At 37.7% G+C, this 24,869-nt stretch overlaps 3 protein-coding genes and 1 long non-coding RNA gene across 7 annotated transcripts in view; 3 read left to right on the top strand and 1 right to left on the bottom strand.

Moving 5' to 3' along the window:
• Positions 1–296: 296 nt before the first annotated feature.
• nudt3b (nudix (nucleoside diphosphate linked moiety X)-type motif 3b) lies at positions 297–10,064 on the top strand. The gene is made up of 5 exons (XM_079883111.1): positions 297–590; positions 1,715–1,825; positions 5,794–5,838; positions 5,953–6,037; positions 6,920–10,064. The coding sequence occupies exons 1-5, from the start codon at positions 492–494 to the stop codon at positions 7,114–7,116; spliced, it is 537 nt and encodes a 178-aa protein (XP_079739237.1). The 5' UTR covers positions 297–491; the 3' UTR covers positions 7,117–10,064.
• LOC307166131 lies at positions 2,744–3,547 on the top strand. Its single transcript, XR_013822588.1, has 2 exons — positions 2,744–2,994; positions 3,415–3,547. It is a non-coding gene; the product is annotated as an uncharacterized lncRNA (long non-coding RNA).
• Positions 10,065–10,846: 782 nt separating the features above from the next.
• rps10 (ribosomal protein S10) lies at positions 10,847–14,510 on the bottom strand. The gene is made up of 6 exons (XM_079884906.1): positions 14,440–14,510; positions 13,460–13,609; positions 11,702–11,876; positions 11,228–11,305; positions 11,071–11,126; positions 10,847–10,928 (listed from the first exon to the last, which is right to left on the bottom strand). Exons 2-6 carry the CDS (start codon positions 13,607–13,609, stop codon positions 10,884–10,886), a joined length of 504 nt encoding a protein of 167 aa, XP_079741032.1. The 5' UTR covers positions 14,440–14,510; the 3' UTR covers positions 10,847–10,883.
• A 3,240-nt stretch (positions 14,511–17,750) lies between these two features.
• The window catches only part of pacsin1b (protein kinase C and casein kinase substrate in neurons 1b), a 37,002-nt gene continuing 29,883 nt past the window's right edge, over positions 17,751–24,869 (top strand). Inside the window, exon 1 of one of the 4 annotated variants that reach the window (XM_079884201.1) lies at positions 17,751–17,861. The gene's annotated coding sequence lies outside the window, so the exon portion shown is untranslated. The remainder of the gene's footprint in view (positions 17,862–24,869) is intronic. The other 3 variants (XM_079884206.1, XM_079884200.1, XM_079884204.1) reach the window with 3 other exon arrangements.

Below are 24,869 nucleotides of genomic sequence, written 5' to 3'. Positions count from 1 at the left end.
TTACATAATTGTTTAAACTAACAATAACAATAATACAATAATAAAAATAAACGGAATACAGTATATTCTGGAAACATATTGTATTTTTTAATTATCTACTGTTTATATCAAATTAATAATATTATATCACCTATTGTTAATGTTAATGTAACCATAATAAATTATTAACAAATAATAAAACAATTTATAATTAATAACAATAATATTAACGTGTACAATGAACAGATTACTATGCGCAATTTCATTTCCGCAGGCCTTATTCTCTAAACACAAGAACGCGGCTTTTATCCGTAGGCGCTGTGCAGCTTGCGCACATTCCGTAGCGGTTTCGATAATGGCGTCTGTCTCCGAGATGCGCTCGGCTTTGGAAAAATGAAGCGTAGAAGAGTCTATTTCCAGTGATTTACGCGGGGTTTCCATTTCGCGGACTTTACCTCTCTATCCGCGCGGCAGGATCAGGTTCCGATCTCAGTCACAACGCCCAGCCCGAGATGATGAAGCTTAAGTCGAACCAAACGCGCACCTATGATGGAGACGGGTACAAGAAGCGGGCCGCTTGCCTGTGCTTCAGGAGCGAGGCCGAGCAGGAGGTGAGTACCAGTACCGGTGCCGGTGCCGGTGAAACGAACGGGCCGCCGGGAGGAAGAGCGTGCGCATCGCGTCTCTCAACGCGTCAGCTGGTTCGTCTCAAACGCTTTAGCGGCGTGCTATCAGCGGTTAGCGTGGGACTAGTTAGCGGAGTTGGCCTAACGTTAACGACTCGACTAGCAATAACCAACGAAGCGCGCTACTCGGTGACAGCTTGATTGATTCATTGACATTCATCTGATTGGATCTCAGTTGAGATTTGTCATAATATGTGAAAGACTTTCTTGCCGTAAAGTAACGTTACTGTGGTGGTAACGTTACCATGGTACAGTGGTGGTCATACCATGGTAACCGTGTTCAAAAACATGATAATACTACTAACGTATTATTTTTTCCTTGAACACCACTAACAACAAAGTATATCCGATGGTAACGTTATATCCGATGGTATATCCAATGGTAAAAGTGTTTGGGTACTGATATTTCAAATGTCACATGAATATGGCACTCCCAATGGTTTCCCATGATCACAAGTAACGTTACTTCCAAGAATACCATGGCACATATCCAACATAGTACCATGGTAATTTTTGTAAGCATGTATCATCTAATACCATGAGTGCCACTACAGCAGTTTATAAACCAAATCACTTTATCCATTGTTTTAAAGCATATAGTTAAAATTGGTAAAATGAGAATTTCCTGTTGTGATTAAAAACATTTATGCTATACTGTTTAATGCCAGAAAACGTGATTGAATTTGATCCCAAATTCCATGGATTTCATCCTACACCAAAACAAAGCAGGATTTAGAAGGACATTTTCTCATGTCAAGACATTTTTATAAATTGTTCATAGGATCATTTTTGGCAAACTGTTGTAGCCTACATTCACATTTAGGATCATTCTACACACACCAAATTGCTGAAATTACTCCTATTGTATGAAATATTTACTCAAATGTGTTAAAATGCCAGGAGATGTTATACTGAAACAAGGGGAAGCATGGCTTCTGTTAATGAGCCCTAGCCAAAGGTGATTATTTCACAAGGACCTTTATTATTAGTTGTCCGGTGACTTTCAGCCAGTCTGATAGACTGAACTCTTGTCACGCGTGTCCGCACAGGTGTTATTGGTGAGCAGCAGCAGACACCCAGACAAATGGATCGTACCTGGAGGAGGAATGGAGCCCGAGGAAGAGCCCAACGTCGCCGCTGCCCGAGAAGTCTGCGAAGAGGTTTGACTTTGATTCATGTACTTCTCTTGGATTATTATGCATCACTTTCATTATTTATCATGCTCAACATTCTATTAAAGAGATAGTTCATTTAAAAATTAAAATTCTGTCATTAATTACTCACCCTCAAATCCGTTCATCTTCTTCGGAACAAAAAGATCTTCATCTGTGTCGGTTTTAAATGACATGAGGGTGAGTAATTACTGACAGAACTTTAATTTTTTGGGTGAAGTATCCCCTTAAAGGAAGTAGGTTGTTAAAGTTTGTAGGAGATCTCGTTAATTTGTCGTGATTTTACAGGTCTAGTGCTTCATAGGTTTTTATGGCTAATGTGTATAAAACATACACAATTTCTGACTTAAATGCACACTCATTTACTCAAAATGGAGTAACATTTTTAGCTCTAAATCTCTGTGGAGTGACCAATAGGCCTAATAATTTGAATATGGACAAATACCAGGTAATTAATTGCCTGACCGATGTATTGTTGAGACTGCCAGCAAAAATCTGAGGTTTTGCACATTCAGATTTTATTCAGATGAGTTTTTAAAAAAAATAAAAGTCAAATCCGATTCAAACAACATATGGATGTGTTTTGAAATCCTATTCCAATCAGGTTTTTACTGACGCATCTCAGGCCCCATCCACACTACTGCGTTTTCGTTTAGAAACGGAGACCCTTTGCTACGTTTGCACCTCCTGTCCAGACTAAACCGGCAAAAACGAAGACCTAAAATGGATAAGTTTAGAAACGCTGCCGACCCCGTTTTGCATTTTGAATCTCCGGAGGGCGTTTTAGTCTGGACGGGTCAAAACGGAGGACTTTAGAAACAATGACGCAGAGGCTCACGCTTGGCTCTATGATTGGGTGTCATCAGTCATGGAGTATACACAGGTAATATTCAGTAAACGCGTGCATGCTAGAAATAGACCTATTTTTCATGCGACACGCAAGTTGTTGGAAGCGTTTCCAGGCAAAATAGAATAGGAAAATATGTTTATATGTAGCCTGGGAAAACCCAGACAACTTCCGGCAAATTCAGATTTGCTCGAGAAGTAGTCTGGCAAAGAGCTCATTCAAGCCCATTTCCATGGCCTAGAAATCGCGGCACCAATCAGAAACGTTGAGGCGGGCTTTACACGATGCCGATCGCTCTGATTGGTTTTTGGTCTATCCAATTGCGCCCAGAGGCATTTGAGCGACGTCCGTTCAACTTTTAAATGCATTATTATATTCAAATTGCAAACACATGAGGACAGTCTCCATGAAAGACCCACTGTCAGATGAACGTGCCACTACATTTCTCTCCGAAACGGTAGGAAATTAAATTCGATTTAATAGAGGATTTTAACTGTGACACGATGATTGACAGGGCAGTTTACGTGACAGGATGCACGCGACAGATCCGTCCGATAAAGATGACGAAGTAGTATGTCCCAAAGCTTTTTTGCTACACATTCAAAAGTAAAAACATTTTCTTCACAAAAAGAGTACATACTTTTATGGCGTAGTGTAACTTAGGCGAATTGGGACACAGCATATTGCTTTACATGATGACGATCGCTCTGATTGGTTTTAGGAGTTTTAGGTCTATCCAACTGCGCCCAGAGGCATTTGAGCGACGTCCGTTGGTGACGCCCCTTTGGAAATGATTTGTCTATGGAGCTTTGCCAGACCATAACTCAGTTACTACTGAGAATGGTCTGGTTTTAACCAGGCTAGTTTATATGTCATTTTGACACAAATACATATTAATAAATGACATTTTGATGTTTGAAAGCATTTTTTTACAGTCTATGTTTGAAAGTCTCTAGGTTTACACGTGCATGCCCAGTGTTGGTGAATGGTCACGTGATCCGCGTTTTCAGTCGTTTTAATGTGGACGGAGATGAATTCTAATACGCAGCTAAAACGCTGGTGTGGACGGAGATCGTATTCGTTTTAATTATCCGTTTCTAAACTAAAATGCAGTAGTGTTGATGGGGCCTCAGTCCTGATGCTCTTGCTGCTCAAATCTGATTTCAAACTATCTTTTGTGTCACTCAAACGGTGTCGTGTTAGCGGCCCTCTAAGTTAATAACTAATGATCGTTGCGACGGAAGTGCATCAATCAAAACTAACTTTAGCTGGACAATAACTTTATTCTAGAGCTGCTGTAAAGCCAAAACAATCTCTGTTACTTTAATTTCCTATGATCACTGTAAAGCTGCTTTGAAACAATCTACATTGTTAAAAGCGCTTTATAAATGAAGGTGACTTGACTCGACTCGTGACACATACTGATAACATCAAAACTGGTGACGGAAATGCCGGATTGTCTAAAGATTTCTGCGATTGGGGAATTCGGCGCCGCGACTCGACAGGCCGCTTCTTTGAAGAGCGAGATGATGATTAATGCACCACCATTTCCCCTGCATCCGTTTTAAAGCCTCGTCACATACGCGTGTACATCTACGTCATTACCCATGCAGATTGATTGGTTATGTCTGGATACACAAATCTTATTGGATCACTTGCCATTAATAGTGCCTGATTTGAGAAAAAAACTGATTTGCCTGCAGTCTGAACATAGCCTTAGTCTATCATTACTATCAACAACTGTATTAACTCTGATGTTCTGGCGTATATTTTTGACTTGATCCATTGTGCAAACATGGAAACTCTAGGTTTTCACTCTCCTGACATTTAACCTATGAAGTTTCTCATTAAGAGAAGTGATAATGTTCCATCAGCTGAGATCTGCCATCTGACAGACGGCGAACATGCTGCTCATTCTGCCGGGACGATCGCCTTACAGTTTTAAAGGGCATTACACTCAGATTAAGAGCTGCTCTTCACACCTCGACTGCCAGACAGGAGCCAAGAGTGACCGTGGACTATAAATATATATGTAGTATATATAATGGATATATACCATGACACAAAGCCAGCTGTGTTCTGTGGGATTGTCCTGACAACATGAAAAATGAAACGTTATAATGTTAAATTAGAATAGAATATTTCAGATTCTGCATTTCTAGGTGACCAATCAAATGCAAGTAAATTAGTGTTATTGGTCATGTGACTTTGTTCAGATTATATCATTTGTTATAATAAAACAATACACCATCTTTCAGAAGTTTGGGGTCAGTAAGATTTGTTTATTTTTGAGAGATAATTTTTACTTGGAAAGGATGCATTAAATTGATCAAAAGTGACAGTAAAGACATTTATAATGTCACAAAAGATTTATAGGATGCTGTTCTTTTGAAAATATCCTTAAAAATATGACTTTTTAAAAAAATATGGTTGTTTTCAACATTGATAATAATCAGAAATGTTTCTTGAGCAGCAAATCATCATATTAGAATGATTTCTGAAGGATCATGTGACCCTGAAGACTGGAGTAATGATGCTGAAAATTCAGCTTTGATCACAGGAATAAATTACATTTGAAGTTAGATTTAAATAGAAAACAGTTATTTAAAATTTTAATATTTCACATTATTACAGTTTTTTTTTTCAGTATTTTTTTTTTATTTTTAATCAAATTAGTGCAGATTTGGTGAGCATAAGAGACTTCTCTCAAAAAAAATGTGACAAATCTTACAGATCCCAAACTTTTGAACGGTAGTGTGTATACATTTTTTTAAAAATGCAAAAAGCTATAGCATTTTCATTAGTGGTCTTATACTTTTGGACCACCGCTGTATAATCAGGACTAAATTTAGACCATGTTTGACGACAATCAACTACTCAAGTTGAGGTCAACCGCCATGTTGTGTACATGACATTTGGCCTAAAGAGAGTCATGATGGATCGCTATCACACCAGACGGGTGTAGACTGTCAATGCCTTCATGTTCCTGCTCACTGGATCAAAACAAACTCTGTCCGAAAACATATCAGCTATCAAATCCCACATCGGGACCACATTATGACTGTCTCTTTAAAACAAACCATTCATTCATTCATTCATTGTTTTATAGGCTGGTGTCAAGGGCACTTTAGGAAGACTAGTAGGAATATTTGAGGTAAGTACAACTATTATGAGAAAGCATAGTTTTCTATAAAAGCTGATTATTGTTAAGCATTTCAAATGTTGTGCTGGTTGTCTTAACTATTTTAACTTTTTGTTTTATACTCAGAATCGAGATAGGAAACACAGAACGTATGTCTACGTTCTCATTGTAACCGAAGTTCTGGAAGATTGGGAGGATTCAGTAAACATTGGTTAGTACTTCCGAATAATACACTGTCCTTCAATAGATTTTTTTAAAATATCACCAAATATACAGTAAAAACATCAATATTGTGAAATATAATTACAATTTAAAATAAATGTTTTCTGTTTTAATATATTTTGAAATGTAATTCTGTGATGCAAATCTGTATTTTCAGCATCATTACTCCAGTCTTCAGAGTCACATGATCCTTCAGAAATCATTCTGATATGATGATTTGCTGCTCAAGAAACATTTCTGATTATTATCAATGTTGAAAACAGTTGCTTCATATTTTTTTGGAAACTGATAAAAAAAATTCAGGATTCTTGAAAATTTTAAAAGAACAGCATTTAGTTGAAATATAAATATTTTATCATTATATTAGTATAAAACATTATAAATGTCTTTATCACTTTTGATCAATTTAATGCATCCTTGCAGAATAAAAGTATTAATTTCCTTAAAAAAATCTTTTGAACGGTAGCTTACATCTAGAGTCTGAGCCTCAACGACTCTTACATGCATATTATTTGCCGGTTAAAGGTCAGTAATCTAGTGGAATAATCAGCCTGAGTAAACTAAGAAATTTTTGTATATATATATATACAGTATATACATGCATACATATATACAAAATTCAGTGTATATAATGAATACATTGTGTACATGACACACAAATCAGATTAACACAGACATGTGGCAATGTTTAGGCAATGTTTACATGATCAGAATAATGCACAATTCTAATTAATATCATTGTGAGGTTTACAAGTGTGTAAAACATTAAAAGGTCCTGAAATCCAAAGTGTGTGATTGGCGCACATACAGTTGCATTGCAATCACCCCGTTTGGCTCATGACAACTGCTGGTCTTTTGTTTGTTTTGACAGGGAGAAAAAGGGAATGGTTCAAAATTGACGATGCCATAGAAGTATTGCAGTGTCACAAACCAGTACAGGCCACTTACTTCACGGCTCTGCAGGAAGGCTGTCTGAACAGTAACGGGACGCCCCTGGTGGCCACGATAGGAGGAGACCTGTCGCCCACCTACAGCATTAATCAGAGCTCCGTCTCTGATGTCAGATAACTAATGCAAAACACAGACACTCCGGATGCTTCCACCACTCTTGCTCTTACTTTCATTATTCTGTTCTTATTTGGATTCTTTTTCTTTAAAAAAAAAAAAAGAGACAAAAAACAATGGTTTGCCAAGGCTTTTCGAGCGCCAAGAAGGTGGCAAAGGCATCAAGTGTTGGTTGAATATTCGACACGGTGTTTTGTAAATGTAACACTTTTGCTTTTCCCTGTTTAGTTCTCCTTTCATGCGGACTGTTGCATGAAACCCACGTCCCTTTAGCGCCCTCTGTGCGGCCCGAGTGTGCGATTAAACGAATGCAAGAACTACTTTTTACTGTTGTGATGTAAAAATATACACATGGTGCGTGAGCATGTGGCTTTCAGTATTTTTACACATTGGATTTCCTCTGCGTGCGTATGTGTGTGTGAACAAGCTTTTCGTTAGTTCTATTAGTGCGAGGGGAAGCGTTTAGTCGTCTGAATGGTGGAACTGTGAGAACTTGATAGTTTTGCATGAACACTGGTATTTATTTGTCTCATGATGCGATGAATGTTTAACCTGTACTTCGTGTTAAATTGTTGCTCTTAACTTAACCATTTTTTTTGTCTTGCCATCTTGTAAATAACTTATGGGCCTCCAAAAAAACACATTTAATTTATTCTAGTACCTGATTAGACTGGAGAGTAATTCTACATGCGCACTTTTTTTAATTTAGGATTTTTTTCCAACCAGCCGATGTTTGAAGGACTTTGAATCTAACATTGTAAAAATTTCAATGAATCGCGTGTGTAAAGTGTGTGGTTTTGTGCCGTTAGCAGCACCAATTAATTGCAACTGACTTTATTTTTGCAATTCTGTTCGGTGCCGCTATTGATGCAGAAACGAAACACTTCCCCTTTAAGCAAACTGTGATTTAATGGTGGTATGATTTGGCAGGTTGTCGTTGTGCTGTCATGGTTTTCTATAGCACTTTTTAAAGTCAGCATGGAAACAAAATTGACTCTTTTTAACACTCTTGCCTGGTTTCATCAGTGCACCATATTGTGCCGGCGCAATTCGACTGCAAACCCATTCTGGTATGAAACACACTTTTCATGGTCCAATTACTCCAATCACAGATTTATTTATTTTCCTCACCATATGGAAGTAAAATGGGTTGTGCACACCATGTTGACTTCAAGAAGTGGATAAGAATGGGCAATACAATCGAGTAGCTTGGAAATCCTCCCTCTACACAAGAAGATGCACTTCAATTTCCAATGCAATCTTTTTTTGGGGAACCTCAACCTGGCAATTTCCAAAATCTTTATGAACCACATGAAATCAAAATGGATTCTTTTTATTTTTTTAATGTGCTTCATGAATTATTGAGCATGATTCATTTCAGTTCATGTTATTCCAAGGGGGAAAAAATGCCATCAAGAATGAGCAATTAAGCTTTTTCTTTTTCTTATGGAATATAGTTTCGCTCTGAAATGCATCACATTAAGGAAGTAAACTGGTTTTGTGTTCATTTTAGCTATTAGCAGATTTGTTAATACCGCAACGGCTCTCAAATGACACCTAAAGAGCTATTTGAAAGAAGATGTTTATATAGTTTATTATTTTTTTAGTTTAATGCGATGTGCATGAACAAAACTATCTCTAGTCTGCACTAGCGGCATACGTACAGGACATATTTCACTTCATGTTCTGGAGGGCACTTTTGACAGTATCTTGATCTTCAGTAGACCCCTGAAATTGTTTCATTGTCCATTAGTAGATTTGGCCATTAATATTATAGGGACAAGGTCTGTTTTCTGGCCTTTATCGTGGGTTTTGAGGTTTCTGGTTGTTTTATCCTCTTTTAGAAGTGACCACATCTACAACTTATTGAGAAAACATGTTTTAGCATATAAAAACGTTTCTTCTACAATGTCGGTTACGTGAAGCCGCTCTGTAAAGTGCTTGGAAAGCAGCGGTTGGCAAAATACTGTGAATCTTGAGCCACTGTAGTTAGAAAGATGTGTTGATGTCTTTTTATTGCTCTTGTACAGATCTTAAAAGGCAAAACGTCAAATTCGAGTGCTTGTCATTGCGATGTATAGATATGGTACAAGTTAGATTGGGAGTTTTATTTCCTCGAGACTGAACTGCATCGTTTTGCTCCTTTAGGAGTTTTAAGTGCATTTATGATGCAAGTTCCTTGTAAAGTACATTTCTGATTCAAGATTTCATCTTTGTATCGTTAGTCTGACTGCAAAGTGAGTAATGAACCCAAGATTTAACAAGTGAATGAACATCTTTTCCTCAGTGATTTACGTTTACATGCCTTTGATTGATTAATATCCATCAACACTAATGTCATCAGTTTTGCAGCTGATGTCAAGTCTTGCTCTTTCACTTTTAGTGTAGCATGTAATACTTAATCTGGACTGTTTTTTGATTGATACATGTGATGACGGCCATACTAATGTACCCCTCATTTTCAACGGCACAACAGCATATAAAAGAACAACTATTAAGTGGACTTTGACATGGTTCAAACCACCTTTATGTAGCCAACAACAGTGCTGTGACTGACCTTCTCTGAGCACTCTCGTACTACAGAACAGGGATGTGAGATCTTAACTGCTGACCATCTGAAATACCCATATCCTTCACCAAAATCTCACAGAAAGCACCTTAAATTTGCCCTGCTCGTGACTCTGAATGTAAACGTTGGTAGATTGCATTTTATTTGGCCATGCAAATAAAGAGTTCGCCCTGGCATACGTAAAGTAATTGGTCCAAACGGGATTTGTAATTGTGACTGAAATCTCCCAATGCTCCAAAAAGAGAAGCTGTGACCGGTTTTAGTTCCACAGCTGCACCCTTCATTTCAATATTTTGCTTTTTCGTTTTGGGATTGTGAAATCAACCAGTATGAGAATGTAATATAAATGTGCCAACTAATAAACACCAGTATTTCACCTCAATGTTTCAGTGAGTTTGTCCCCTCAAAAGTCAAATTTGTAATGATCTAGCATGCTGCATATTCCTGATTTATGTAACTTTGAAAAGTCAAGTGGCAATATTACATGTGGTGCAGAATATACAGTAGTCAACATTTGAAGTGGATCAAAAAAAGTTCAAAGTTGTCCTAAGACAAGAACTGGTATTGTTCAAAATTCATGTATAACTTTGATGCAAGGTTTTGATCCACTTCAAATGTTGACTATTGTATAATGATCAGAATATATATATATATATATATATAAACACAAACACGTGTACAACTCTGCACATATACATGATGCATAATATATAATGATCAGAATGTATATACATGCACACCTGTGTACAACTCTGCATGCATATATATTATATATAAAAAACTATATATAACATGTAACATATGTGAAGAGTTTAGATGCAAAAGCCTCTAAGTGCCATCTGAAATTTTCTTCTAGAATGATCTTTATCAAGCTCGTATATATTTAAATTCAGTAATTTCACTTAAATGTCAATGAAAATTACCTATTAATTGTCATTTAAATGAAATTACTGACTTAAATATACGAGCTTGATAAAAATCATCCTAGAAGAAAAATTCAGATGGCACTTGGAGGCTTTTGCATCTGAACTCTTCACATATATACACACACAAGTGTGTTTGCACATTTAAAATTAACCGGTTCTTTAAATTGAAACCATCAGATACATTGCATTGAATGCATAAGTACCAGCAACCAATATATGAACAAGTCTGACACAAAAGTACTTTTGAACCTTTATTGTACAGATAATGTGGAAAATCACTGTGGCTGCTGTCCTCCTCGGCCACGGCCAAAACCACCTCTCTGAAAAAACAAAAGGGAGCACATGGAAAAAGTGAGCGTCACAACTTCCAAATTCCCAGGTGGATTATCAAAGCTTGCGTTTCTGTAATGGAGTCATGCACTGACATTACATTATAAATAGTATTTAAACAGTAGCACTTACAAACTGGAATTCTGTGGCTGCACCTGCACCAGCCTCAGCTTTCTTATCAGCACCGGCTGTGAGACAAAGGGTTTTAGTTTAACAATGCTGCACGTCGAGGCCACAGCTAAAGAATGTGCTGATGTCAACAGTCAGTCAATGTGTGTTGTGTACGTACGTGGAGCTGCAGACCGTCTGTAAGCATCTCTGTCTCCCTCACCACGGGCCAGACGAGCCGGTCTCTCTCCCTCAAGACCTGAAACACACAGCATGTTTGATTTAGCTCTTCAGTCGAGGTCTTTGAAATGGACTGCCACTTTGTATTCAATACAGTAGTCAACATTTGAAGTGGATCAAAACCTTTCAAAGTTATACATGAATTTTGAACATTACCCGTTTCTTGTCTTAGGACAATTTTTGAAGAACTTTTTAGATCCACTTCAAATCAAGTAGTCAATGCACTATATTCAAGCAATAACAGTTTTCTAATAGTAATGATTTTTGTGTTTAAATTGAGTTATATGATCTACATTTTTTGGTCCTGAAAATGTTTACTATGAATGGAAAAGATATTGAAATTCTACAAAAATTGCATGGAAAACAAGTTTATGGATCATCATGACGGTGAAGGCGAGGAAGATGTCCCTCTTACCCTTGGGACGGGGTCTGGCGGTCTCTGGGCGGGTCTGGCGGCGAAGGGTGGCGGGCACGATCTCCGGGGGCAGGTGGAGGAAGTCCCGCAGGTACTGGATGCCCTCATTGGTCAGGTACCAGTAGAAGTGGCGCCAAGCAAACTGCTCTTTCACGTACCCACATGACTTCAGAGACTGGGAAGGCAGAGGTATTTCAATATACATTCACGTTGTCATTGATTTGTCCATCAAGGAGCACGTTTACATGCACACCAGTGCACTGATAACTCACAAATCAGCTTTTTGAAATAACCTGTTGTCTGGTGTTTACATGCAAATCAACAAACCAACAACGGAAGTAAACTGCGTTTACAAGGCTTCATTAATAAATTAGGTTATTTCCCGGCAGTCACGTCAAGACTTAATAATTTGCGTATCTGACTCAAGAGTATTTAATTTGTTATGTCAGTTGTGATGTTATATAAAGCATTAGAAGTAAAGAGTATTGCTACATGTCGGAGGGAAACGTACGGCTCATTTATTATCCTCATGCAGTTACAGATACACAAGATGAGAGCACGCACTTTCAGACTCACTTATATAAAATAAAGAGTCTGATTTTGCAATATATTTCCTCCTCCCTTACTGCAAAATGCTCGCTCTGTCTGATGTGCTCAAAATCCACAGTAAGGATGCGTTCCTGTCACTTATCATACATGCGCAATTCAATACGTTTACAAGCTGGGCAAAATCAGAGTAACAGGCAAAAATCGAACTGTAAAGATCAGTTTATGCCTAAGCCGTTTAAGACCTAACTCTGATAAAGAAAAAGGGTAAACGCATTTACATGATCACGTGCATTGTCGGTTCATTAAAGGACAAGTTCGGTATTTTACACTTAAAGCCCTGTTTACAGATCGTTTTTGATGAAATAGAACGGTTAAGATTAAATTTTGGACAAATGCTGCTGTCCCGAGAATTTTAGGTTTCTTTCGCTTTCCCCCCCACCAGTAGACTGGGTGTATAGGTGCACTCGAACACTCCTTCCTAAAACACATTAAACTTTCGTTTACAAAGACGTGAAACTCACCGAGTGGTCAGGGGTGTTCACTGATATGCTCACACAAAAATCGCTGCAAAAATATGCTTTCCAACAGGTTTTATCGTAGTTTTTGTCCAACTCCATTGACTTGTATTGGATGTGCTGTGAGGTACGGTATTACTCCGCACCGGAAACTGAAGTGGGGTTCAGGGGTTGTTTTCTTCTTCTTCGTGTTTTTTTTTGTTTGTTACGGTGGATCGCAAACAATGAAATGCCAGTGGTTTGCTTGCAAAGGTGCATTATCGCCACCAACTGGGCTGGAGTGTCTATTATTCAAGCTCTCAACGGAAGAAGTTCGGGTGTGAGACGTTTGGAAAAATAGGTCCACAGTTTTACAACGAATGGTAAAACACCTGTTGGAAAGCATCTTTTGCAGCGATTTTTGTGTGAGCATATCAGTGAACACCCCTGACCACTCGGTGAGTTTCACGTCTTTGTAAACGAAAGTTTAATGTGTTTTAGGAAGGAGTGTTCGAGTGCACCTATACACCCAGTCTACTGGTGGGGGGGAAAGCGAAAGAAACCTAAAATTCTCGGGACAGCAGCATTTGTCCAAAATTTAATCTTAACCGTTCTATTTCATCAGAAATGATCTGTAAACAGGGCTTTAAGTGTAAAATACCGAACTTGTCCTTTAAGCATAATGGGGTTAAGAATGGTGTTCAGAAGCACTCACCTGCATAGCCTTCATCACGTGAAGGTTGGGTACGTTCTTGTCGGCGAGCTCTGGATGTTTTGGGAGATGCACATCTTTTTTGGCCACCATGACGCCCTCTTTAAAGAGGAGCTCATAGATAGCAATGCGGTTCTTCTTGGGCATCAACATCTGCAGAAAGAAAAACAATCATGAGTTTTCATACATTAGGATATTTACATTTTAATTTATTTGGCAGACGCTTTTGTGTGGCTTGTGTTGCATTCAAGGTATATTTTATCAGTATGACACACACCTTTAGAGCTACTGTAAAGAGCCAACATTTGAGACCCTAGTTTAGCCATAAACACCATTCTTTGGTATATCTGGTATACCATTCCATGGTATATCTTACAGTATAATTTACATAATATCAATGTCAAACAGAAACATGGTATTTGTGCAAAACACCCTGCTATTACCATCAATTGACACCACTAAATCCACACAAGTACGTCCTGCTGTAACACAGCGATGGTAATATCATGGTATCAAACCACTAACATATTCCAGTATCATAGCATGTACATGTTAAGTTAGTACCATGACTAAAAGAGAAAAACATGGTCATAGCGTGGTAATTATTAATCAGAGATAACATTCTGCGCGACTCTTATGTGAAACGCCTTGACGTATTCACATTAATAAGTTTCCAAGAAGGATTAGGCACTTAAATGACTTATTTTCTGGAACACCACCAATAAATATGTTATTCAATGTTATTTCCTCATCTCATGTGACTGTGTTGACTTCACATCAGCCGTGAAACACTCTCGCGCTGTAGCATACAAGACAGGGACACATCCTGACTTAAATATAGCATTTCCCCACCGCATATTTTCTCAAGACTAAGGTATAATCATTAAATGGGGTTTATTCAAAGCGAATTCGCTTGAAACGACACATAAAATAATAAGATGATGAAGATTTTGAACGGATTTTCGGCTCTTGTTTCGGCCTACCTTTACTCTTGCTGAGAGACCGGAGCCGGAAAGACCGTCATCAGCTGCTCTTCCGGTATTGTTTCGCCGCGATTTATACAGTCATATGAGGAGCGCGAGGCTCCCGCTAGTGGAATGGAGACCGCATTCACTTGTCAAATAGTTTAAAATATACAAACATACTTGGCTATACACTAAACACCGTGTGTGTACTTGTACAGCTGTCTTTGTGAGGACCAGTTTGAGTTTTAGACCATCGGAGTGAGGACAAAGAGAGAAAAAAAGGTACAAAAGCTGTCACTGTGGCAGTACCTTTTCAAAAGGTACACCTTTGTACCTAAAGAGTTCATTTAAGTCCCTCAAAGGTACATATTGGTACCAAACGTGTACATATTAGTACCTAAATGGTACATATTAGAATCCTTTTGAAGGGTACTGTCCCAGTGACAGCTTTTGTACCTTTTTTTCTTAGAGTGTAAAGTGAGGACATTTTGGCCGGTCCTCACTTTCTGAGAGCCTTTAAAGGCCTGTTTGAGGGTCAAGACCATAGAGGTCAAGACTTGGTATTAGGGTTATATATTATATAAGGTTATAATGAGGTTAAGGGTCGGTTTAGGGTCAGGGTTCGGGTTAGGTACTTAGTTGTGATGGGTAAGGTTAGGGTAAGCGGCTAGAGATTGCATTGTGTCAATGAATGTCCTCATAAGAATAAGAATAAGATAAGAATGTGTGTGTGTGTATGTGTGGGCCTATATGTATGTACAGTATTGGGGCATTTTGAAAGATGCAATAAAATCAAGAATTTGTGATATTTTTAAATTCTCTTTAATTCTACGAAGAAGATATTTCCAGTGTTTTCACTGAACAACTTAATTGTATTTTGTAAATATAATCAAATTTTGATTTTGATTAAAAAGTTGGGACAGAGTCAGGTAGGTACTAGTTGTTGCAGTTTTGCAAGTGGATTTTTTGCAAATCCACCCCTGATAAAGACAGCCGATCACAGTCCATGGTCGCCGTTGTCTGATTCTCCTTTTCATGTCATTAACAGAGTAGCTTGCAAAGACTGAGATGCTCCTTTTACACCCGGTCTCGATCCCCTCACCATCTCCCCTGCTCACTGTGGACTCTTTCAAAAGAGTTTATCTTGGATATTCTATGAGCTTTTCACTTTTATTTTACCTCCATCCTCCAACTTTTTTGGACTGTGTTGCAGCCGTCAAAAAAAAAAAAAAAATATATATATATATATATATATTTACAAAATACAATTAAGTTGTTCAGTGAAAACACTGGAAATATTTTCTTTGAACTTTTTCCAGTTAAATAAAGTTGAAAGAGAATGAACAAATCACAGATTCTTGATTTTATTGCATTTGACCAAATGTCCCAATTTTTCTTGATTTGAGGTTGTAGATATATATATATATACTTCTCTCTTTACACACTTTGGTCAGTTCAAGAATAATTTATGCAATTAATTATTGTTTATTTAAAAGAATCAAAAGAGCTGTTTCATGTCTATCCTTGTATTGCTTAACTGGTCGAGGTTGTTGGGATTTAGAAAGTAATTAGTAATAAGTAATTCAATACTTTTTAGAGAGAGTAATTATCTAATCACACTTTAGAAGATGTAATTAGTAAAGCATAATTATACAGTATAACATGTAATAACTTTTTTAGAGTAACTTACCCAACACTATATATATATGGTATTTGCATAATTACAAATACATTGGATGCCCTCAGTCAGTCCTTATTCACTGTATGCATGTAAAACAGTGACCAGGCATCGCCTGTTTTGACCATAAATACTGTCCTGTTGTGACACCAAGTACAATCCACAACAGTCCTTTACTCTTTATACCTCAGGATCGCTGTATAACAGAGGGCATCCACATCCTTCATACACGAGAAGTAAGCATGCAATTTAACAATGAAGGTAGAGTCTGGTAGTTTTATATGGCCTTTGACCTCGTTCTCATTTAATGGATTCAATTGGTGTGTTATTATGGTTCTATTTCTAAAAGTTTTCTCACCCTGATTCTAGAGGTACTTGCTCTGGAACAAGACGTTTCTAGGCTGACCTTTGAAAGTAGGTCTATGAGAGAGATCAGATACTGGTTTGAGACAGTTCAATTTAAACTCTTTAGAAAAGTTTCTTGAAGTTTCAGCTTCGGATTTGGCATTGGATTTATTTGGGAACATTTCATAGCAATGGCTCCCAATTGCTAAAACAAAAGTCAACCTCACTGGATGCATTAACAATAAATGTATTGGTTAATATTTCAGCGCTCTGGCAGCGAACAGCGTATTCCTGTTTTCCCATCTGTGTTGCGAGGCGGTGATGTGTTTAGTGCCCGAGGTTTGTGGACTTTGGGGAATGAACCTTACAGGAGCTTTGATTGTTGTTCTACCTGTGCCAACAAATAGAGAAGTTAACATTGCAACACCTCCATCTGCTTTCATACACGGACCATCTGTGTTTGCAGGCAAATTCCTTTCATGTAATATTACATTTAGGAGCAGATTTGCCAGAAGTGCACATTTACTGCACAAGAGGCGCTCGTACAGGTTTGAATTGAACTTTTTGAAAGAGTGCGTGTCAAAAATGCAAAGCAGCTCATGAATATTGTGTTAAATATTATGACGTCACCAAATATTTAGTTTTACTGCAGTATGACACCGCTGCCCCCAACAACACATTGAAGTAAATGCATTAGCAATGTGTCACCCATAGGTGGCAAAAATAAACCCTAATAGACCCTGAATATATGTAAATGAATACCACTGTACATATAGGCTATCAGTGGTATTAACACAACTGTACCATGGTACTGCCACAGTACTTTTTTGTTGTTGTTAAAACATCCCAAATACCAAAGTACCAGTTGTTTTGTTAATAGCTATAGAGTTTAATTGAACCATAGTCAGTTATGTATTTCACAAGAATGTGGAATAATTCATATAATATATAAAAAATATGTATTATTGCATTGGTCACCTATTCGTTGATCTTAGTATGGTGCTCATTAATATGTAACGTGGGTCTATTGACTGACCATCCCCCATCTGATACACCCGCAGCACAACACTGGCTGTGTTCATCCGATACCTCTGTGTTTTAGCGATGTTCGATTCGTGAACGAATCGTTCTCTTGAACCGATTCTTTTTTATTCAGTTGAAATGTTTCGCAATGCGTTTGTAAATCATGTATATAGTAGACTGAGGCACACCATATAAATGACGTATTCAGAAGATGTATCGAAACATGTATTTAATTACACGAAAACACCACGTAAAAGGAGAGTCGCTGTGAACTCGCTGAAACGAATTCGCCTAGCGACCCGATTCCCTAAACCGAATCCGACGGCTCACCGTTATTGTGTTTAACTAGAGTGGAGGCTCACAGAGAGGCTGGATTCTCGTTCATCTGTGTTTGGTATGTCTTAACGCATGGTTTTGTTTCTTCTTTAGCTGTAGAAATGAGACCTGTATCGATATAAGCGGATAGACGTATGGTCTTGTGTTTTGTCATTTATTTCTGAACGCTTGCGCAGTCTTTTAAGAACGCTGCGGTTCTTCGCATGAAATGCTGAACACTGAACGCTCTGTGCACCTGGAATTAATATGCATGTGTCGAATCAAATTGAATTACACGAATGAATTAGACTTTTATGCATTCTTCATTATTCACATGTATTGCATTTGGCAAAATATGATGTATTGGAAAAAATAAACTACTTAAAAGCTAACTTATAATATTAGTCTACAAGACATTGCAGCCATTTTCCCGAGACTTAAGACTTTTAATATTTGTAGAATGTACTTACTAATTTATGTTTAGAATAGTATGCTATTATAAAGTTATGCATTTCTTGCATTTCATGGTACACCATGCAAAAAAGTGCCACAATATGGTAATGCCATGGTACTTTGATAGTAAAATATTTACATTCTACTCCAATGTACTTTTTTGTAAGTGTACCTTGTGTTTTTTGTACTGTGTTTCAATATAATTGTTTATAGAATACACATACTGTCTAAATTTTGGAATTAGTAGTCTAAATTGCCAAAATTAGTAGTCAACTTTTAGTTTAAAATAGACTGGTCATGCACCATTGAAGTACCTTGTAGTAGCATGAATAAAGATGCCAATTTAGGGCACTTGTTAACCCAGACCTCTATTCTGAGATTCACAATAGACCATTTTAGTAAGTGCAGTCTCAGTTGCTCCCAAAGGAGACTTTAGTGTCTTTTTTGCATGCTAAACCGTAAAGGTCTGCTTTTAATAAATCAATAGCAGCAGGTCTGGCAGCAGCGAAGGCCATGAATCATTACACCAGTGTGCTGTTTGATTAGGAGATGTCTAATGGTTGTCTATGTTGCCATTTAGTTGGATCTTACATCTGTGCAAGCTTAACCGCTGGTTCACAGACACCAGATGTCTGTTTGACTTCTGCTCGAGTCAGAGGGTAAATCCTCGTCTCGGAGGGTCTTGAACTGTCCAGGGTCCTGAATCGTCTCTTGGCACCTGTCCTGAACTCTTTAGCTCTGGGTCAATTATTATTTGCTCTACCGGGAAAAAGTTTCGATTTTTGTGTACAGTTCTGTGGGAGTTTGGCTTTGTTATCCTGCATTGATTCAGCACTATACCTTCTCAGAAAAAAATAGTGCATCCTTACACTGTAAAAAGTGAATAGTTGGATCAACTAAAAAAAAATACTTCAATTGGTAACACCTAAAGAAATTAAGTTTTCTCAACTTAAATTATCAGATTTTTCACGATAAAACGTGATAATTTAAGTTGAGAAAACTTAATTTCTTTAGGTGTTACCAATTGAAGTATTTTTTTTTAGTTGATCCAACTATTCACTTTTTACAGTGTAAGGCAGCTTTTGTACCTTTTTTTTTTTTACACTGTTAATCTTAAATTTAGTATTTAATCTCAACTGTATAGATTTTTGCAATCCATTTACCTTATGAAGTCATAAAGTATACTGCCGCTCTGTAACTGGATTGTGTTGGAGGACTCGTTCACCTTCACTCTGAATCTGTCCTTTACTAGCTTCAGATGGCGAATAAAACCCGAGGATATTGTCTTTAGACTTAGAGGCTTTTAACTGAACTCAAGGTACAATACAAGGTCTTGGCACTAACAGTGGGATAAACATCTCAATGCAACAGTTCCAAACTCCATTCCAGCCAAGACATCACCTTTAGAAAAGAGATTATCATTGAACACTTTTATAAGGAACTGTATGCAGTTAGTAGTATAGTATTCCATTCTGAATGATGTGGTTTAGTTGCATAACCCAGACTGAATGATTTGTACTTTGAAGGATGACTCAGGGTTCAGCAGGGCCGTGTCATTGCTCACTTCAGGATGATTGGGGTCAAATGTCAAGCTCAAGGGCACAAATCATATCACCTGTGTTACTGCCCACATGGGATTCGAAGCTGGTTACAGCGCTAATTTCTGTTCTGTTGATTAATCATCTTTTGTTGGTAGTTTTGGCAACATGTCTGATCGAGTTTTAGTTGTAATTTTTAGCTACATTTAAGTTAATTTAGCATTCTATTGATAAAATTATGTAAAAATGTAATTTGGTAATTTATTTATAAAAATACTTTATCATTTTATTTATAAATATATTCAGTAGTTTAATTAATTTAAAGTAATGTAATTTGGTAATTTATTTTATTTATTTTATTAATACAATTGTTCAGTAGTTTGTTTAGTAAATATGTCATTTGATATTTTATTTTTAAAATTAATTTAGTGTTTTTGTTTGTGTTTTGGCAACATGTCTGATCGAGCTTTAGTTGTAATTTGCAGCTCTAATTTTATTTGCTCCCTATTATTTATATAATCATTTTATTTATAAAATTGATTATAAAATTAGCATTTTATTTAACAATGTAATTTAGTATATAGTATAATATACTTATAAAATACTGTACTGTATAAAATACATTATTATAACTAAATAAGTATTTTATTTGCTAACTAGTAATCATTTGTTATTCTTTTAGCTATTTACATTATCCAAATTGACTGTAGAGTTAGTTCTGGCAGGTCACATCAGTCAAGCTTGATCCACGTCTACCTATAGAAATGTATTGATTGATGTATTGATTGATTAATTGCCATCACAACCTAGTTGTGTGAAATTTTTCCTGTGAGCTCATCAACAATAATTACATACACTGAGACCAAACAACACATACATTATCCCGTCAATTACAAGCAATTAGTATCTGCAGCTTAATCAATGCATTGCTCAGGAGCGAATGACCCTCCTCCATCCCCAGCTCCTCCTCTCGTCCAGTCAGGACTTGGCCTTCTGATATTCCTCTTCGAATCAGACTCATATTTCTTGAATTATGTTGTTACATTAAATTATTTAACATTAATGATATCTGCAATACATTTATGTTGGTTCTGTTCTGTTTACCCTGAGGAGGGTTATCACTGCACTCCTGCTCTTATCCATCTTAGACTGCATGGACAGGGAGTTCTTGCCCAGAACAGAAACACACCGCCAATCCAAACTGTATGTGTAATGATGCGGTTGAAACCTAGGAGAAAGCAGGATCCATGTGCTGTAGTCTTTTATTAAATAAACTCAAAACTTGACTGGAACAGGACTCGGGAACAGGACTCGGGAAACAGGACTCGGGAACAGGACTCGGGGAACAGGACTCGGGGAACAGGACTCGGGAACAGGACTCGGGGAACAGGACTTGGGAACAGGACTCGGGGGAACAAGACTCGGGAACAGGACTCGGGGAACAGGACTCGGGGGAACAGGACTCGGGGAACAGGACTCGGGGAACAGGACTCGGGAACAGGACTCGGGGAACAGGACTCGTGAACAGGACTCGGGGAACAGGACTCGGGGGAACAAGACTCGGGAACAGGACTCGTGAACAGGACTTGGGGAACAAGACTTGGGGAACAGGACTTGGGGAACAGGACTCGGGGGAACAAGACTCGGGAACAGGACTCGGGAACAGGCCTCGGGAACAGGACTCGGGAACAGGACTCGGGACTAGACACAGGGCTTAAATACACAGGCAAACAAGCTAAACAAGATAACAAGGGGGCGTGGCTAATCAGAGACACCTGGGGAGACTTATCAACATAAACATAACGGGGAACTGACATGGGACAAGACAGGGGAACACAGACTGGAATCATAACAGTATGCTAATTGTCAGTCATCTTTGATGATAGTGATCCTGACAGAACTCAATATGTGCTTTTAGTAGGACATCTTTTTGTACTTTTTATTTAGATAGTATCCAAGCTATTTTGTATGTGCGAGACTTCAGATTCATTAGAACAACAAAGTGCAGTAAATGGTAAAACTGTTTGTGCTTTGAATCAGTGTGTTTATAATTACGTCAATACATTAAAACAGTATGGTAAGAAATAGTAGTTTGAAAGATAAAGCAACATAACGAGCTGTTTTGTTGTGCTAAAAATAACTGGAAGCGGATGAAACCGGAAGCCTCTCACAATGGTCGTATGGAAAAAATAAAGTGGATTTAGGAAGAACAGAATCATGTGACGATATCTTTGGAAAAGAGAGGAAGTTATGATCAGAACATTGTTGCTGGTTGAATTTGAACCAGAGCTGCAGCAAGGACGCAGTAGAGAGCGTTTTAAAAGTGTATGTCTATATATGATGTCTTTTATAGGATAGATTACGCTGTTCTTTGAAGCCTCAGGGAATGCATGCAACAAGATCTCAGCTGCTGCATCTCTCCAGCGTCGTATTTCCAGGAGGATGGCTTGCTTTTTGACAGGTTCTCATGTGTGTGAGGCGGTGTGGATATCAGCTGCGCCGTGACCTTGCCTTAACACACACAAACACGTGCAAAATCCTCACAAACACACTTCTGGCTGCTGTGAGGTCCTGCATTGATCCTTCTCTGCTGTCTTTCCCCATTTTCTGTCTGTCTGTGAGATGGACAAAGATAGAGAGAAACAAATTGAAGAGGTGGATGGAAGGACGTCACGTATATATCGACTGAGCCTAAACGCTTGAGAGAAAGAGATGCTGAGGAGAGATGTGAGATTTATGCTTTGAACATTGCCAAGTCTGCAAGATCCGACATCAATAATCTGTTGCTCAGTTTCTAAACGTCTCTGAAAATGATTACTTGTGCTTCACGAATGCTGAAAAGATGTGCGAGTGAGAACTTATTTGAAGTTTAATGCAGCTTGTTAGATATTTCTACAACCCCACCCATAAGCAAGAACAATAATGAGTTTCTTTCAGGGATCTGAATATGAACATTTCTCATCAGTATATTGAGCTGAGATTGAGACTAAATCTTGTATGCTTGAATCTGTCATTTACTCACGTTGTGTCAAACCTGTACGAGTTTCTTTCCTCTGCTGAACACAAAAGAATATATTTTGAAGAATGTCGGTAACCAAAATGTTTCTGGTCCCCGTTGACTTCCATTGTATTTTTTATTTTGTTCATGGAAGTCAGTGGGGACCAGCGACTGTTCAAAATATCTTCTTTTGTGTTCAACAGAAGAAAGAAACTCATACAGGTTTGACACAACATGGGGGTGAGTAAATGATGACAGACTTTTCATTTTTCAGGGAACTATCCCTTTAAATCGTCAGAAGTGAATTTAGTTCCCTAAATCTGAATTTAAGACTATATTTGTGTATATTATTGGACATTGAATGTGTGAACTCTCTCTCCTCAGTTTAAATGAGCCTCTGTTTCAGGGTGTGACTGTAATCTCTGCTGTAAGCAGTTATACAGCTCCTCCAAAACATTATTATTAATGCACGAGAGATGGAGGGAGTGTGAATCAGTCTCTTGGGTATTTATTGAATGAATGAATCAGTGTCTCTCATGCAGTTTATGACTGTCTTCCTACACAAAGCTTCACCTGCGATGTTCAAACCCAAACACAGCTGTGGAGCTTTTGTATTTCACAAACATTGCAATTGATTTCCATCCATTAATTAGGGCGTTTACTAGGCAAGCATTTCTCTTATTGCTTATGTCAAGCGGTATTGGTAATGTTAATTAAAATAAAAGCTATTAAAAATCGTTTCCATTCATGTAAATGAAGCTGAAATATAATAAAATATAAATAGTAGATTAAAAAATTTGATATATTGCCTTGGCAACCTGATATAAAGTTTAAGTACTAAAATTACTAAAACTAATAAAATTAAATAATTTAAATATAAAAGAAGATATTAAATCAAAAGTTGCATATAGCAAAATTAGTAAAACTACAATGAAAACTGAAAATATAAACTAATTCTAAAATAATAACAAGTAGGCCTAATATAATAATACACTGCAAAAAAATGGTGTAGAAACAATTTTTTGCTCAGTCATTTAAATTTCACAATTAATTACAAAGAAACAGCAAATTGAATTGAAAATTAAAAATTGAAATAGAAAGACTGAAATAGTGCATTTTCATGCTTGCCAAATTGGAGAACAAGATAAAATAGACTCCAATATTTTTTGCACCATTGTTACTTAAGGAACCTAAATGTGTTTTAATGGAGTTGTTGGTAGCAGCAGACCCATAGAAGCACGTCTGCTTTATTTTCATTCAGTTGCAGTGAGTTATTAGCATTTGTCATCCAGGTCTTGACTTCATTGAGGCATGAGAAGAGATGATCTAATGAAAAATCATTTCCTGGTTTGACTGGAAGATATAGTTGGAGGTCGTCAGCATAACAATGATAATTTATGTTATGTTTCTGGAATATTGAGCCTAAAGGTAGCATGTAGAGGGAAAACAAAAGAGGGCCGAGAATAGATCCCTGTGGAACACCACAATGGATAGGCGCAGATGGTGAAGTGAATGAACCGATATTTACAGAGAAGTAAGTACCTTTTAAAGGAGAACTCCGGTCAATTTTAACATTGAGCTCATTTTTTTGTACATTTGGAGTGCTGTCAATACAGAGAACAACGACAAAAAACGGTGTTGCCTACACCGAGTTATTCTATTTTTAAAATTTGCACCCTGTTGACTTCAATAGGGCAAGTAGTAAGCCTGCTTTTTAGCCTCTTAACATCCTTTAAGTGTCATTACAAGTGCACAGAAAATGTGAGTGATTCCTTCCGAGTGAACACGGGTGGATCTGACTGCCGTAGATGTTAGAGATATTAATAAAAACGAAGTTAATTCAGCCAGCGCTCATACCTTTGTTTACATCCTGTTTTCGGTGGAACGCCATAGTAATCGATTGTCGAGTTCACGCGCGTGATCATTGGTAACTAAACCTATGCGCGTGAACTCGACAATCGATTACTATGGCCTTCCACCGAAAACAGAATGTAAACAAAGGTATGAGCGCTGGCTGAATTAACTTCGTTTTTATTAATATCTCTAACATCTACGGCAGTCAGATCCACCCGTGTTCACTCGGAAGGAATCACTCACA

This window comes from Squalius cephalus (genome assembly GCF_949319135.1).
Source record: "Squalius cephalus genome assembly, chromosome: 10".
Lineage (NCBI taxonomy): Eukaryota > Metazoa > Chordata > Actinopteri > Cypriniformes > Leuciscidae > Squalius > Squalius cephalus.
This window is presented reverse-complemented; position numbering and strand designations above follow the sequence as displayed.

Bases quoted from the DNA above. Each gene is read 5' to 3' on its own strand.
- nudt3b (XM_079883111.1), top strand. From the start codon at position 492: ATGATGAAGCTTAAGTCGAACCAAACGCGCACCTATGATGGAGACGGG. The intron at 591-1,714 runs GTGAGTACCAGT...GTGTCCGCACAG, and splicing joins GGAGCGAGGCCGAGCAGGAG to GTGTTATTGGTGAGCAGCAG. The intron at 1,826-5,793 runs GTTTGACTTTGA...ATTGTTTTATAG, and splicing joins CCCGAGAAGTCTGCGAAGAG to GCTGGTGTCAAGGGCACTTT.
- rps10 (XM_079884906.1), bottom strand. From the start codon at position 13,609: ATGTTGATGCCCAAGAAGAACCGCATTGCTATCTATGAGCTCCTCTTT. The intron at 11,877-13,459 runs GTGAGTGCTTCT...CTGCCTTCCCAG, and splicing joins ACGTGATGAAGGCTATGCAG to TCTCTGAAGTCATGTGGGTA. The intron at 11,127-11,227 runs GTACGTACACAA...TTTGTCTCACAG, and splicing joins CAGACGGTCTGCAGCTCCAC to CCGGTGCTGATAAGAAAGCT.